General features: G+C 35.8%; 1 protein-coding gene across 22 annotated transcripts in view; it reads left to right on the top strand.

Annotated features, from left to right (window-relative positions):
• The window catches only part of TAX1BP1 (Tax1 binding protein 1), a 91,299-nt gene that overhangs the window by 62,073 nt on the left and 14,883 nt on the right, over positions 1 to 14,343 (top strand). For 12 of the 22 annotated variants that reach the window (XM_065541013.2, XM_074035309.1, XM_065541008.2 and 9 more), the window contains exon 14: positions 2,363 to 2,434. The exons of the other annotated variants lie outside the window; for them this stretch is intronic. In XM_065541013.2, the coding sequence (XP_065397085.1) occupies positions 2,363 to 2,434 (72 nt within the window). The remainder of the gene's footprint in view (positions 1 to 2,362; positions 2,435 to 14,343) is intronic. 22 annotated transcript variants of the gene reach the window in all.

Raw genomic sequence — 14,343 nt, 5'->3', positions numbered from 1 at the left:
AATCTTAACTAATGAAAATTATTTTTGCCAGTATAATGTTAGGCAACAGACAAGCCCAAATAATAAATGGTAACTGTAAGAATGTTAGAGAAGGTCAGGTGCCGTGGCTCACGCCAGTAATCCCAGCACTTTGGGAGGCTGAGGTGGGCGAATCACGAGGTCAGGAGTTTGAGACCAGCCTGGCCAATGTAGTGAAACCCTGTCTCTACTAAAAATACAAAAAATTAGCCAGCCGTGGTGGTGGGCACCTGTAATCCCAGCTACTCGGGAAGCTGAGGCAGGAGAATCACTTGAACCCTAGAGGCAGAGGTTGCAGTGAGCCAAGATCATGCCATTACACTTCAGCCCGGGTGGCAGTGCAAGACTCCTCAAAATAAATAAATAAATAAATAAATAAAATGTTAGACTAAAAAAAAAAATAGGCTGTCTAGCTACTTAATAAGTAGAAATATATATTTCTTCTAAGGAATAAAGTATAATTTAATATATTTTAAGAAATGTATATGGATATAATTTACATTTTTTTTTTTACTGAAGACAGGAATTCTAAATGGTTCAAATATCATAGCTGATTCTACCTGTGATCTAAAAAATTAGAATTACTTTAGTTTTCCCCTGTAGGGGCTGGAGATGTAGGACATTACAGACCAAGATACATTAGCTTATTATTTCTGTGACCCTTGTGGATATTTTTTTCAGTAACTGGCAACTTCCTTAACTATTAAGTGTGAATCATGAATTCATATGAAAAGAATTTTTTGCATATTGACTAGGAAAATGATTTAGTAAATGTTTACTGAAGCCTATTTTACATAAAGTACTATGTTAGATATTATGTGGGCAATCACATAAGGCACAATGGTATGCTTAAGGAGTTTATAATCTAGTAGATTGCTAGAAGTGTAATGGTAGTGTGCACAAAATTTTCACACCACCGTAGGTAATCATCTGTAAACCATGGGAAGCTGAACAGATAATTTTATTTCATTAATGTTAAAAGTAAGCATTGAGATCAAACAGCGTATCTAAAATTATGTAGCTGGTAAATGTGTTTGGCTTTTTATTTAGTTCCTTTTGCCCTATTTTGTACTATTTTGACATGGACTAACACTGACCAGACAAGGCAAAATGTGATAAAGCTCCACATGAATAATAAGTTTAATTGCCTTAGAGTTGTTTCCAATCAAATATTTAGGGGGAAGACATTATGGAATAATTACACCTTTGAAAGAACAAACTGGAGGGGAGGAGAAGCAGAGCTAGGGAAAGGAAGCAGCAGCATTCTATGTAGATGGAAGAGCATTAAGACATATTTGGAGTTGAGAAATGGAGCACGTAGTCTGCGAACTGTGAGCAGTCTTGATCATTAGGACTTGTGTCTGTAATAGAGTAGCTTAGGCTTGAATGATAGCTTGAAGCCAGGTTTTAGGCCTAAAATGGAATTTCGGTGCTAGTTCTATTAAGAATTTTCTAGGAGAAAAGAGACCCAATCACAGTCTTTTTGAAAATAATTTGGCAGTATTGAAGAGGATTTAGAGGTGGGAAGGGTTTGAAGGTGAGGAAATCAGGTAGAAATATTCTTAAAATGAATTGATAAAGACCACCTCCTTTTGGGTACCTTCCCTGATCACCTGCCATTGAATGGATTATATATTTACTAGAGAAAGCTGTGAAAGACATGTTTAGGGAAGAACCATTGAAGAATGATTTTATTTGTATTTGTATCCATTAATGCTTAAACTGTAATAGGTGATCAGTGGGTGACTGCTGAATGAATGAATGATTTAGAGACTGAAAGTGTTGGAGAATGGAGAAACAGGAAAAGGGAAAAGTATTACAATATAGTTTCTCAGCTTTAGTCACAGTGTAGTCTGAAATTGAGTTCTGTTAACAGAAGTATGAAAGTAGGCTTGGGACATTAACTATCAATTTAAAAGGCAGATTTGGAACTTGGGAAAGAGAAAGTGGTACATTAGTTAATACTTGTGATTTATTCCCAGGGGGGTGATATTTGAAGGTATGGAAGAAAGTGAGTTTTCAGAGAGAATATTGAGAGAAGAGGCCAAAGAAGAAACTTTGGAGAATACTCATATTTGTATTGGGAAGAAAAAAACACACAAAAAAGGGCATGGGATGATGAAAATATTCATGCAATTTCACATAAGCCAAAGGAATAGTTTTAAGAACAAGGCAAGTTGGTCAATAAATGACAAATAATTCAGAGAAGTCAAAGAATTAGCTGAGGAAAATACATGGATTTAGTAATAGGAATTATTTTCATAAAGCAGTATAAACCAGGTATCAAAGTTGCAAGGAGGGAGAGGTAATGAAAAAAAATAATGAAATTTCTTTCTTTATTCAGCTTCAATTGGCAGAGAAAGACAAAGAAATAAGTGGTCTGACTTCACATTTGGAAAACCTCTCCAGGGAGAAGGTATTGAGCAATGTAGTTAAAAAAAATTTGTACCATATGAAACTGAATAATAATAGAACTTTATGAAGAGACACATTTTAAAGTTCATGTGACAGTACAATGTTCAAATTTAGGAAAACGTGAAATTTCTAAAAATTACATGAAATGTTTATCTGGTTTTCTTTTATAATAGGAAACATTTTTGAAGTTGTTTAATGACTTACAGCAAAAGCTCACAGTCAGATAGAGCAATATATCGGTAATGTAAAAGACACTATAGTGCAGCATTTCTGAGTGTGGTCTGTGGTCCTTTTGGTGGTCCCCAGTCCCCTTTCAGGGGCCTGCAAAGACATGGTTTTCATAATAATACTACCACATTATTTGATTTTCTCCCTGCTGTTATATTCTCACTGTGTGAAAGCAGTGTGGAAAACTGCTTGTGTATTATTATGAATTAAGGCAGTGGCACCAAACTGCTTTAGTAGTTATTGTATTCATCACCACCATGTGCTCACAATAGAGAAAAAAAAGCCAGTTGTACTGAAGATGTTAAAACAGTAAAATATGTTAATTTTATTGATGCTTGACCCTTGGGTACATGTCTTTTTAGTATTCTGTGTGATTAAATGGAAAGTACCCCTAAAGTTCTTTTGTCGCCTAATGAAGTATGATATTTAATAAAGGTAAAGTGCTTGTGTGGTTGAGTTGTGAGTTGAACTAATCTCTTTTTTCATGGAAACTATTTTTACTTTAAAGAACAATTTCTATATTCAGACTTGGGTATTTGGCAGATATTTTCTCAAAGTGAAATGAAATGAGCCTGTTATTTTAAGGAAAAACAATTGATAATATTTTTCACCATTGATAATATTTAAGCTTTTAAGCAAAAACTAGAATTTTGAAAAAATTGTTATCTTCCACTGTGAGCTTGATGCTTTCCAATGTTTATAAACTTTTCTAATGAGATGGGTGTAATATTTAGACTGTATTTTTTTTTGTTGTATAGCAAAATTTGCCAGCATTTGGAAGATCCACATAATTCAGTGAACCAGTAGTTTTCCAAATGACCAGCTATGTTGCAAAATCATGTATCATAAAAGAACCATTCTAAGTGCAAGTTAGACCTCAAGGTTGTATGGGGTTATTGTAATAGTTGTGAAATTCTGATTTTTCAACTATTACTACATTTTCCACATTTTTTCTTTGGCATTCTACTGTAAGAAAGAACCTTCGTTTGTCCTTGTTTATATATGTCTGTGTGGTATTGTTCCAGTAACAATTTTCTGACGCCAAAACTGGTATTCTACAATTCAGTTCAATTCTGATACTAACTACCATGAGTTAGCGTAGACCCCACAGGTTAAGGGCTCAGTCCCACAGGACTGCTCCCACTTTAGAGGCCAATTACAAGTGAAGTCCTCAGGCTACTGATAGCAATCATTTTCTTACACTTATTCACACATAAGTACTTAATAGCAAAAATTATTATGTACCATTAATAGTGAAAAAATAATGTGGCACACGTGGAATTTTCTACTTGTGGCATCATGTCAATGCTCAAAAAGTTTCAGTTTGGAACATTTCAGATTTTGGATTTTTTTATCAGGGAATGCTCATCCTGTGTATGCTTTTTCTCAACACTACTATATTCTGAAAATCATTCCGTATATGAAGTTCATACAAATCCTCCATCTTTTTTTTAAACAGGTGTGTAGTACTCCATTGTACATACCATAATTTATTCAACCAACCTCGTATATTTGGCCATTTAGGTAGTTTCTAATATTTTACAAATAATACTACAATGAAAGATTCTATGTAGATACAGTTTTCTGGTGTTGGGGTAGTACCTTCAAGGTAAATTGCTGGAAGTGTGATTGCTGGTTTGAAGGGTAAATGCATGTGTAGTTTTGTTAGAGATTGCCAGATCCCCTTTCATAGAGTTTGTATTATTTTTTGTTTCCACCAGCAATGTATGAGAAGTGGACCTGTTTCCCATATAAATTGTAATCAGGTTTTCTAATTTTTGCATATGGGATAGATTAGGAATAGTATCTTAGTGTAGTTTTAGTTTGCATCTCTATTATGAGTGAGGTTAAACATCTTATCTTTTTTGTGAGTTTTTTGGCTCATTATTCTTTGATTTTTGGTTTGTTTTACTTACCTTGTTGTATATATATTTTTTCCCCTGTTAAGAGATATTAGCCCTTTATCTGTGATATATATGTAGTAAGGATTTTCTCTCAGTTTATTTGACTTTTGACAGTGCTCACTATGCTTACTTTTACCATGTAAATGTTCTTTATTTTTGTGTAAAGTGTGGTACTGCCTTGACCAGCAGTGTCAGCACCATCTGGAAACTTGTTAGAAATCCATATTCTTTGCTGGGTGCTGTGGCTTACGCCTGTAATCTCAGCACTTTGGGAGGCTGAGGCTTGTGGATCACCCGAGGTTGGGAACTCGAGACCAGCCTGGCCAACATGGTGAAACCCCGTCTCTATTAAAAATGCAAAAATTAGCCAGGCATGGTGGCTCACGCCTGTAATCCCAGCTACTTGGGAGGCTGAGGCAAGAGAATTGCTTGAATCTGGAGGCAGAGGCTGCAGTGAGCTGAGATCGTGCCACTGCACTCCAGCCTGGGCAACAGAGTGAGACTCTGTATCAACAACAACAACAAAATGCATATTCTTGGGTTCTGTTCCGGCCCTGCTGAATCAGCAGCTCTGGAGATGATGCCCCAAAATATGTGTTTGACAAAAACCCTCCAAGTGTTTCTGATTTATGCTCAACTTTGAAAACCACTGATGTGTTGCATTTGAATTTTTATTTTCCACGGAAAGCATTCCCTACACCCAGGTTATAGAGGAGTTCACTTGTGTTTTGTTCTAATACTGATATAGTTTCAGTTTTTTTTTTTTTTTTTTTTTTGAGATGAAGTCTTGCTCTGTTGCCCAGACAACAGTGCAGTGGTGTGAGCTTGGCTCACTACAACCTCTGCCTCTCAGGGTTCAAGCGATTCTCCTGTCTCAGCCTCCTGAGTAGCTGGGATTACAGGCTCCCGCCACCACACCTGTCTGATTTTTGTATTTTTAATAGAAACGGGGTTTTGCCATGTTGGCCAGGCTGTTCTCAAACTCCTGATCTCAGGTGATCCACCTGCCTCAGCCTCCCCAAGTACTGAGATTACAGGTGTGAGCCACCATGCCCAGCCAGTTTCAGTGTTTTGTTTTTTTTTTTTACATTAAAATTTCTTATCCATTTAGAATTTATTCTTAGATATCACAGAAGGAATGAATCTAAGTTTATCTCCTTCTAAATTGCTGTCTAGTTATCTCAATCCATTTATCAAAATGCCGGTTTCGTGTCAGTGATTTGAGATACTAAATTTACTGTATAATAGATTTCCATGTGCAGTTGGGTCTCTTTCTGTACTTTGAGTACTGTTCCATTGATCTGTCTGCTCATATGGTAGTACCATGATGTTTTAACTGTAAGAACTTTGTAGTCTATTTTAATATTTGGTTGGGTTAGTCCTTTCTCATAACTCTTTGTTTTCAGTGTTTTCTGGCTTTTTTCTCTTGAAGGGTTAGTTTTCCGTATCAATTTTAATACCAACTTTTCTAGCTCTAGAAATGATTGTTGGTATTTTTATTGATATTGCATTAAGTATATACATTAACTTAGGGATAACTAACATCTTGGTGATATTTCTACTTTTTAATAAAGAATAGGCGATATGGGATGTGTCGTTCAAATCTGTTTTGTGTCTTTCAGGAATTTTAAATAATTTTCTTCCTATGGGTTTGGAAGAATTCTTCTTAAAGTTTATTCCTAAGTATTTTTGTTTTTCCTTTTGAAAATGGGATTTTCTCTTTCATTGTATGTTGTAACAGGTTATTGTTTTTGAATGTGGGGCTCTTGAACTTTTTGTAGCTTTTAATTTTTATGTAATTTCGAACTCAAGTTGAAAAAATAGTATAGTGAACTCTCATATATATTCTTTCCCCACCATTTGACAGTAACTGGAGGTGAAGACATAAGAGTCCCTGCATATTGTATCCTCAGTACAAGGATGTTCTTTCAGCCATGTTACAGTTAACAGATTTAGGAAGTTTAACACTGACACAGTATTATCATCTAACCTACAATACATATTAAAATCGTATCCTTAATACTTTGTTTATTGTTTATAGTCTTTTCTTCCCTGATCTAGGATCTAATCCATGATCATACATTGCATTTAGTTATCATGTGTTTAGTTTTCCTTTATCTGGAACAACTTTATAGCCTTTCTTAACCTTGACATTTTTGAAAAATATGGGCCAGTTATTTAATATAATATTGATTTTGGTTTAATATTTCATCATGATGAAACTTAGGTTATGAATTTTGCCAGGAATGCTACAGAATTTAAATATCCTTCTCAATACTGGTAATCTTTCATTATTTGGTTAAGGTATTGTCCACCAGGTTTTACTGATGTAACATTAATATTTTCCCTTTGTAATTAATAAGTAATTTGTAGGGAGATACTTTGAGACCATGTAAATATCTTATTCTTTATCAAACTTTCACCTGGTATTTTAATATCTATTAATGATCTTCTAACTCCATCATTCCTTCTATATTGATTAGAATTTTTCTGTAAGAAAGAGCTATCTTTTCTTTCCCCCTAATTTGTTTGTTTATTCATTGATTTTTATCATTGTAAACTCATGGATTCCTGTTTTATTCAGTGGGTTACAGTCTATTTTTATAATCATTTTGATACTCAGCTTGTATCAGATTTAACTAATAAGAGCCCCTGCAAACTAGCTCTTGTGGCTTTTTATTATGTCTTTCATTATTCTTTGAGCGCTTATTACTTTCTGGTGCAGAAAGATGTTCTAGGCTCATCTTGTTATTTTCCTGCCCCAGCCTGGAATCAGTCTTTTGTCCAAGGAGCCCTGTTACATTTACTGGTGAATGTAGTTTAGAAACCAAGATCTGGGCTGTAGGTGTGCCCTCATTGATTCATAGTCCTTAGCAGACAGCTAGAAAATACGTTTCTCCCCTTCTCTTTATATTAAAAAATAGCAACACACACACACACACACACAAAACCCATGAGTAAATACTTATATCTCCAATTGTAGTCTAAAACTACAGCATAAATTCTAGTCTTCTCTCTTTCCATAATATAACTTCCTTTTCTAATTAGACTAGGAACCTGGTCTCAGTTTCCTTGATATATTTACTCAAGTGTTGAATACACAGAAAATAATTTCAGAATTGCTAGCCCATAACACTGTGAAAAGCACATCTAACTAGAGTTCAACATTTGTTTCATTTTTTGGCGGGTGGGGTGGAGAGTGTAAAATTTACATATTTAGTTGTCCCATGGTGTACTCTCCATGCTCCTTTATTCTCAGAGCATCCCCATAATGGCAGAGAAGAGGAATATATTATTTCTCCTGTTTACCAGTTGGGAATATCAGAAACATCCTTAACTTGTCAAATAATTTGTAAAACTGGGGTCACTGTGAGCCATTGTGGGTACCGAAGAAAAAAAGTATTTAGGCACCCTGGCAAAGGCAACCAGCTAAACAGACTTGTTCCTGGGAGCTGGAATAGTAAGAGGTGACTACTTCTGACAAAATCTGTTTCTTAAACTGTGGTGGCTTTCTATTTTAGGAAAATTATGAGTCAGCAGTTAATACTGTTTTGCTCAGTTAAGATAGCTACACTCATGTTTTCCATGCCTTTGTCAGTAGGAGAGATCCCCCAGGGATTCTTGACCATTTTTGTCTCTAGTACCCTTTGATATTTTGATGAAGTCTGTTTTCAGAAAATCATTTAGAATGAGTACAGCAAAATGTGTAGAATCACAAAGGAAACGCATTGTTGTGGTTATCAAAATATTAAGACAAATTTGTGATATATGTGATAGTAGAGTATGTGCGTATTCTTTTAAATGTTAAATAAGATTTAATAGCCTATCTAATAATGACTAGAATTTTGAAGCAGTGATGAATAGAAAGGCTATTTTGAGATGGCTACAACAAATGTAGTTCGAAACAAATGGAAGATTTAGCAGCATGTCTGATAATGACCATAATTTTGAAGTGGTGATGAATATCAAGGCTATTTTGAGATGGCTACAACAAATGTAATATGAAACAAATCTATTTGATTTCTGTAGGTGGCCAAATTGCAGGCACTACAACCATTATTGTGTTCTTTGGCCTGCATTCCTAATGGAAGAAAATCCTAAATTTTAGTTAGAAGTTAGTGAGTAGATAAATGTTTTTGCCCATGTAAGTTAATGGACCTCCTGAAATCTAAACATGGACCCTTTGAGGGGCTTTGTGAATGCAAGTTTAAGAACCTTCTCTAAGTCCAGGTATTATGTTTTGGAGGGGAGAGTTCAGTCTTCTGATTTGCAAAAGAACCTAACCTTAACTATATTGTCCATGTTCAGGCATTCTCTCTCCCCCATGAGGAATCAAAGCTACTTGTCACCAATCCTGTTCTTACCCTGAATCCTATTTGCAAGGGATTTATTGTATCTTTGATGGTAGAGTAGGCATATTAGATTAAACTCCCTATTAGGTTGGAACTCTCTATAAAGTTGCTTGACTGTACCAATGCAGCATAAATCTTTTGATGAAACCCTTGACTGTATTTCAGTAGTATGTTATTTGCTTACGGAAGAATTTAAACTCTACTTCTTTTTGCATAAACTTTTGATAGTAGAGTATGTGCTTATTCTTTTAAAAGCTAAATAAGATTTAATAGCATGTCTAATAATGACTATAATTTTGAAGTGGTGATGAATAGAAAGGCTATTTTGAGATGGCTACAACAAATGTAATTCAAAACAAATGGAAGATTTGGAAGTATTTTATTATCTCTAACTTCTTTTGTGCCTTTTTGAGTTTTGTTTTTTTTTTTTTTTTGAGACGGAGAATCTTGCTCTGTCACCCAGACTGGAGTGCAGTGGAACGATCTTGGCTCACTGCAACCTCTGCCTCCTGGGTTCAAGCGATTCTCCTGCCTCAACCTCCTGGGTAGCTGGGACTACAGGTGTGTGCCATCATGCCGGGCTAATTTTTTGTATTTTTAGTAGAGACAGGGTTTCACTGTGTTAGCCAGTATGGTCTTGATCTCCTGACCTCATGATCCACCCGTGTTGGCCTCCCAGAGTGCTGGGATTACAGGCATGAGCCACTGCACTCGGCCCTTTTTTTTTTTTCCTTCTTTCTTTTGAATCGTGTTTGAAATATTTCTTGGATTTAACCTTTCTTTTTTTTCTGTAGTCACATACCAGTCTTGAATGACTACAGTAGCATCTCTGGGGTTTTTAGTCATGGCAGGAGATGAAGGATATCTTTTGAATGCCTGTCTTGTTCTAAATGTATCTCCTATTTCTCAATAGCCCTGTAAGGCTTAGAAAAGATAAATTCTTTAGGGTTATTAGTGCTGATCTGATGATCAAATCTAGGTCAGCCTGATTCCAGTGTACCATGCTGCGCTGCCTTCCTACTAATTTGCTTCTTGTTTGCATATGCCCATTATTGTTTTGCTAGATTAACCTTACCAAGGACCATTTTTACCTGTTGTTATTGTTCAAAAACCTGAAGGCCCATTGTAGTAAATTGTATGACAGATTTGACACATCTGACCTCCAACTTGTCTTTTCAGCTATATCTCCTACCTGAGACAGGGTCTTGCCTTGCTCTGTTGCTCTCCAACTCCTGTGCTCAGGTGATCTTCCCTCCCAAAGTGCTGGGAATATGGGCATGAGCCACCATTCCTGGCTCCTGCTACTCTTAATATGTATCCTTTGCTTTAGTCATATTATTCATTTACCAAGCCTGAAATATGTTATTCTTTCTCATATCTTCTGTATCCGTTTATTTATTTTATGTCTATAATGCTTTTTATTTGCTTGGTGAAAATTCCTGAGGATCCATCTCAAATGGCTCTTCTCTATAGTCTCTTCCTAGTATACAGTGTTTCCATTTTGATACATTGCATTTTACCTTCATCTCTATACTAGTCCACTTATCACAATTAGTTGTTAATTATTTATCTAGAGTTGTACCTTTTATTAGACTGAATTCCTTGCAGACAAAATCCATTTCCAGTTAATCTTTGTATCTCTAGTTCCTAGTACGCTACCTGTTACATAATTGATGGTGTGCTAGGTATCTTGAATGAGTATTTTCTTTTTTTGCTTAAAGTTTCACAAGTCTTATTTTTACAATAAAATAATGAATGATTGAAAGGCAGGAATGCCATCTTAACCTCACAGTTTTACACAGTACCTGGCGGAGTTGATACATGGACATGTATTTATGAATGGACTTGCTTAGAAAGAACGTTTAATTCCTCCATCTCTTACCAAACCTAAGTTGACTTGAATTTTTCTTAATGTTTGCCAGTTTTGCTCTTGATGATGACTTTCATTTTAAGGTTACTTAGTCCATTTTTTGGATCATTTATATAGGTAAAAATGTGTTAACTTAGAGTCTCATCTCTACCCCCAAGAAATGAAAAGCAGCAAAACCAGCTAAACTTTCCAGACTAAATTTTTCATTCTTATATCCTTTGTTAATAAGGCCTCTGGTTGACTTTTTTTTTTTTTTTAACAGCTCTGTTAAGGTGCAGTTTACATGTAATATAATCTGTTCATTTAAATGCAGTTTGATGACTTTTGGCAAATGCATGTAGTTCTGTAACTACCATTTCACCCAAGCAGTGTAACATTTCCATTACTGCACAAAGTACCCTCTTGCTCATTTGCAGTCATCCCCTCCCGCTACCCCCCATCCTAGAAAACCTCTGGTCTGCTTTCTGTCGCTGTTGTTTTATGGCTTCTAGTATTTCATGTAATTGCAATAATGCAGAATTTATCCATTCATTAGTTGATAGACATTAATCCTCTTACCAACTGATGGACATTTAAATTATTTCTGATATTTTGCTATTACAAGTAATACTGCTATGAACATTCTTACACAAGTCTTTTTGTGGACATATGTTTTCATTTTTCTTGGGTAGATACCTAGGAGTGGAATTGCGGGCTTATATGGTAAGTGTATGTTTTTAATGAAACAGCCGAATTGTTTTCCAAAGTGGCTGTACCATTTTGTATTCCCACTGGCAGTGTATGAGCATTCCAGCTGCTCCATATCCTCACCAGCACTTGGTATTTTTGTCAGTCTTTAATTTTAGTCATCCTACTGGGTGTATATCTCGTTGTAGATTTTAGTTTTAATTTCCCTGATGACTAGTGATGCTGAGCATCTTTTCATGTGCTTACAGGCCATTTGTACATATTCCTTTGTGAAGTTTCTGTTCAAATCTATTTTTTTTTTATTGCGCTGTCTGTCATCTTTGGTTGCGACAGTTCTTTATATATCCCAGATATAATTCCTTTGTCAGATATTTTGATGTTGTTTTCTTCCAGTCTGTGGTTTGTTTTTTCTTTTTTTTTACAACATTATCTTTCTAAGAGCAAAAGCCTTGAATTTTGAGGTAGTCCAGTTTATCAGTATTTGTCTTAATGATTCATGCTGTTCGTCCTATCTTAAATTTTTGCCTAAATCAAGGTTATGAAGATATTCTATTTTTTTCTTCCAAAAGGTTTGTAGTTTTAGCTCTCTTACTTTAGATTTAGGATCTATTTATTTTTTATATGGTATGACATGTAGTCAAAGTTTGTTTATAAATACCCAGTTTTTAAACATCATGTTGAAAAGACCATCCTTTTCCTCCATAGAATTTCCTCTACATCTTATTTTAAATGTTGAAAATACTCTATAAGTATGGGTCTACTTTCAGAATCTATCTTCTATTTTATTGATTTTTACCAAGGGTCAGAAAACTAAGGCCTATGTGCTAAATCTGGCTTTATATAAATAAAACTTTATTAGCACATGGCCATGCCCATTCATGCAGGTATCATCTATGACTGCAACTGCAGAGACATTCAGTAGTTGCAACAGAGACTGTGTGGCCTACAAAGGTGAAAATATTACTGTTTGGCCCTTTGCAGAAAAAGATTGCCAACTCCTTATCTATTTTCTTATGCCAATACTCTACTGTCTTGTTTACTGTAGCTTTATAATACATCTTGAAATCAGGTTGCATAAGTGCCCCAACTTTGTTCTCTCTCTCTTTTTTTTTTCCCTTAAAGACGGCGTCTCACCCCGTCTTCCAGGCTGAAGTGAGTGGCTTGATAATGGTTCACTGCAGCCTCGACCTCTTAGGCTCAAGTGATCCTCCTGCCTCAGTCTCTGAAATAGCTGGACTACAGGCATGTGCCACTGTACTTGGCTAATTTTTTTCTTGTTTTCTTTTCTTTTCTTTTTTTTTTTCCTGAGACAGGGTCTTACTCTGTCACCCAGGCTCTAGTGCAGTGGTGCCATCATGGCTCACTGCAGCCTTGACCTCCCAGACTCAGGTGATCCTCCCACCTCAGGTTTCTGAGTAGCTCGGACTATAGGCACATGCCATCACACCAAGCTAATTTTTGTATTTCATATAGAGTAAGGATTTTGCCATGTTGCCCAGGCTGGGCTCAAGTGATCCATCCACAGCCACCCAGGTGCTGGGATTACAGGCATGAGCCACTGTGCCTGGCCATTTTAAAATGTTTTATTGAGATAGGGTCTCACTGTGTTGTCCAGGCTTGTCTCAAACAGGCAATTCTCCTGCTTCGGCCTCCCAAGTGCCACGTTGTGAAAATCATTGAGAAACAGGAAATGAAGGTGGCTTGTCCAATCTGATTCTAAGGCCTGAGGAATTGTACAGTGGCCAATAGTCACACACATCCCATTAGTAACTACTTATTTAGGAATGAAATAAACACATTACTTTTTTTTTCAATTTATGTGTAGTTTTTTTTTCTAATGGTCACTAAATTTGTTAGAAGACAAATACTTAACAGTCAGTAAATCCTTACTTAACATCATAGAGCAGTTGTTAGAAACTGCAACTTTAAGTGAAAGGATTTACAGCAGGTTGAAAGAAATAACACCTCATGATCCACCCACCTCGGCCTCCTAAAGTGCTAGGATTACAGGCATGAGCCACCGCACCTGGCCCCCTTTTTTTTTTCTTTCTTTTGAATCGTGTTTGAAATGTTTCTTGGATTTAACCTTTCCTTTTTTTCTGTAGTCACATGCCAGTCTTGAATGACTACAGTAGCATCTCTGGGGTTTTCAGTTATGGCAGGAGATGAAGGATATCTTTTGAATGCCTGTCTTGTTCTAAATATATCTCCTATTTCTCAGTAGCCCTGGAGTTACAAGCATAAGCCACCATGTCCAGCCTGTTCTGCTTTTTACATATGGGCTATTACAGGACCTTTGTATTTCTGTGTACATTTTAGAATTATTTTGTCAATGTGTACAAAAGCCTACTGGGATTTTATAGGTATTGCATTGTAACTATAGTTAATTTGGGGGAATTAATAGTGTAAAAATACTAAGTTTCTAGTCCATGAACATGTTATATGTCTCCATTTGTTTATGCTCTTTTTAATGCATTATTTTGTTTAGTGTAGAGGCTTTGCACATCTTTTGTATATTTATTCCTAAACATTTTATCTATTGATTTTACTCTAAGTAGAATTACTAAAAATATCATTTTCCAATTTTTTATTGTATGTACAAATACAATTGATTTTACATATTGATCTTGTATACTGCAACCTGACTAAATTATTTACACTCATTTTACAAAAAAAAAAACTCCTATTTTTTTTTCGAGACGGAGTCTCGCTGTGTCACCCAGGCTGGAGTGCAATGGCACGATCTCGGCTCACTGTAACCTCTACCTCCCAGGTTCAAGCAATTCTTTCTGCCTCAGCCTCCTGAGTAGCTGGGACTACAGGTGTGTGCCACCACGGTTGGCTAATTTTTTTTGTATATTTAGTAGAG

The sequence above is a fragment of the Macaca fascicularis genome, chromosome 3 (assembly GCF_037993035.2).
Source record: "Macaca fascicularis isolate 582-1 chromosome 3, T2T-MFA8v1.1".
NCBI classification, from domain to species: Eukaryota; Metazoa; Chordata; class Mammalia; order Primates; family Cercopithecidae; genus Macaca; species Macaca fascicularis.
This window is presented reverse-complemented; position numbering and strand designations above follow the sequence as displayed.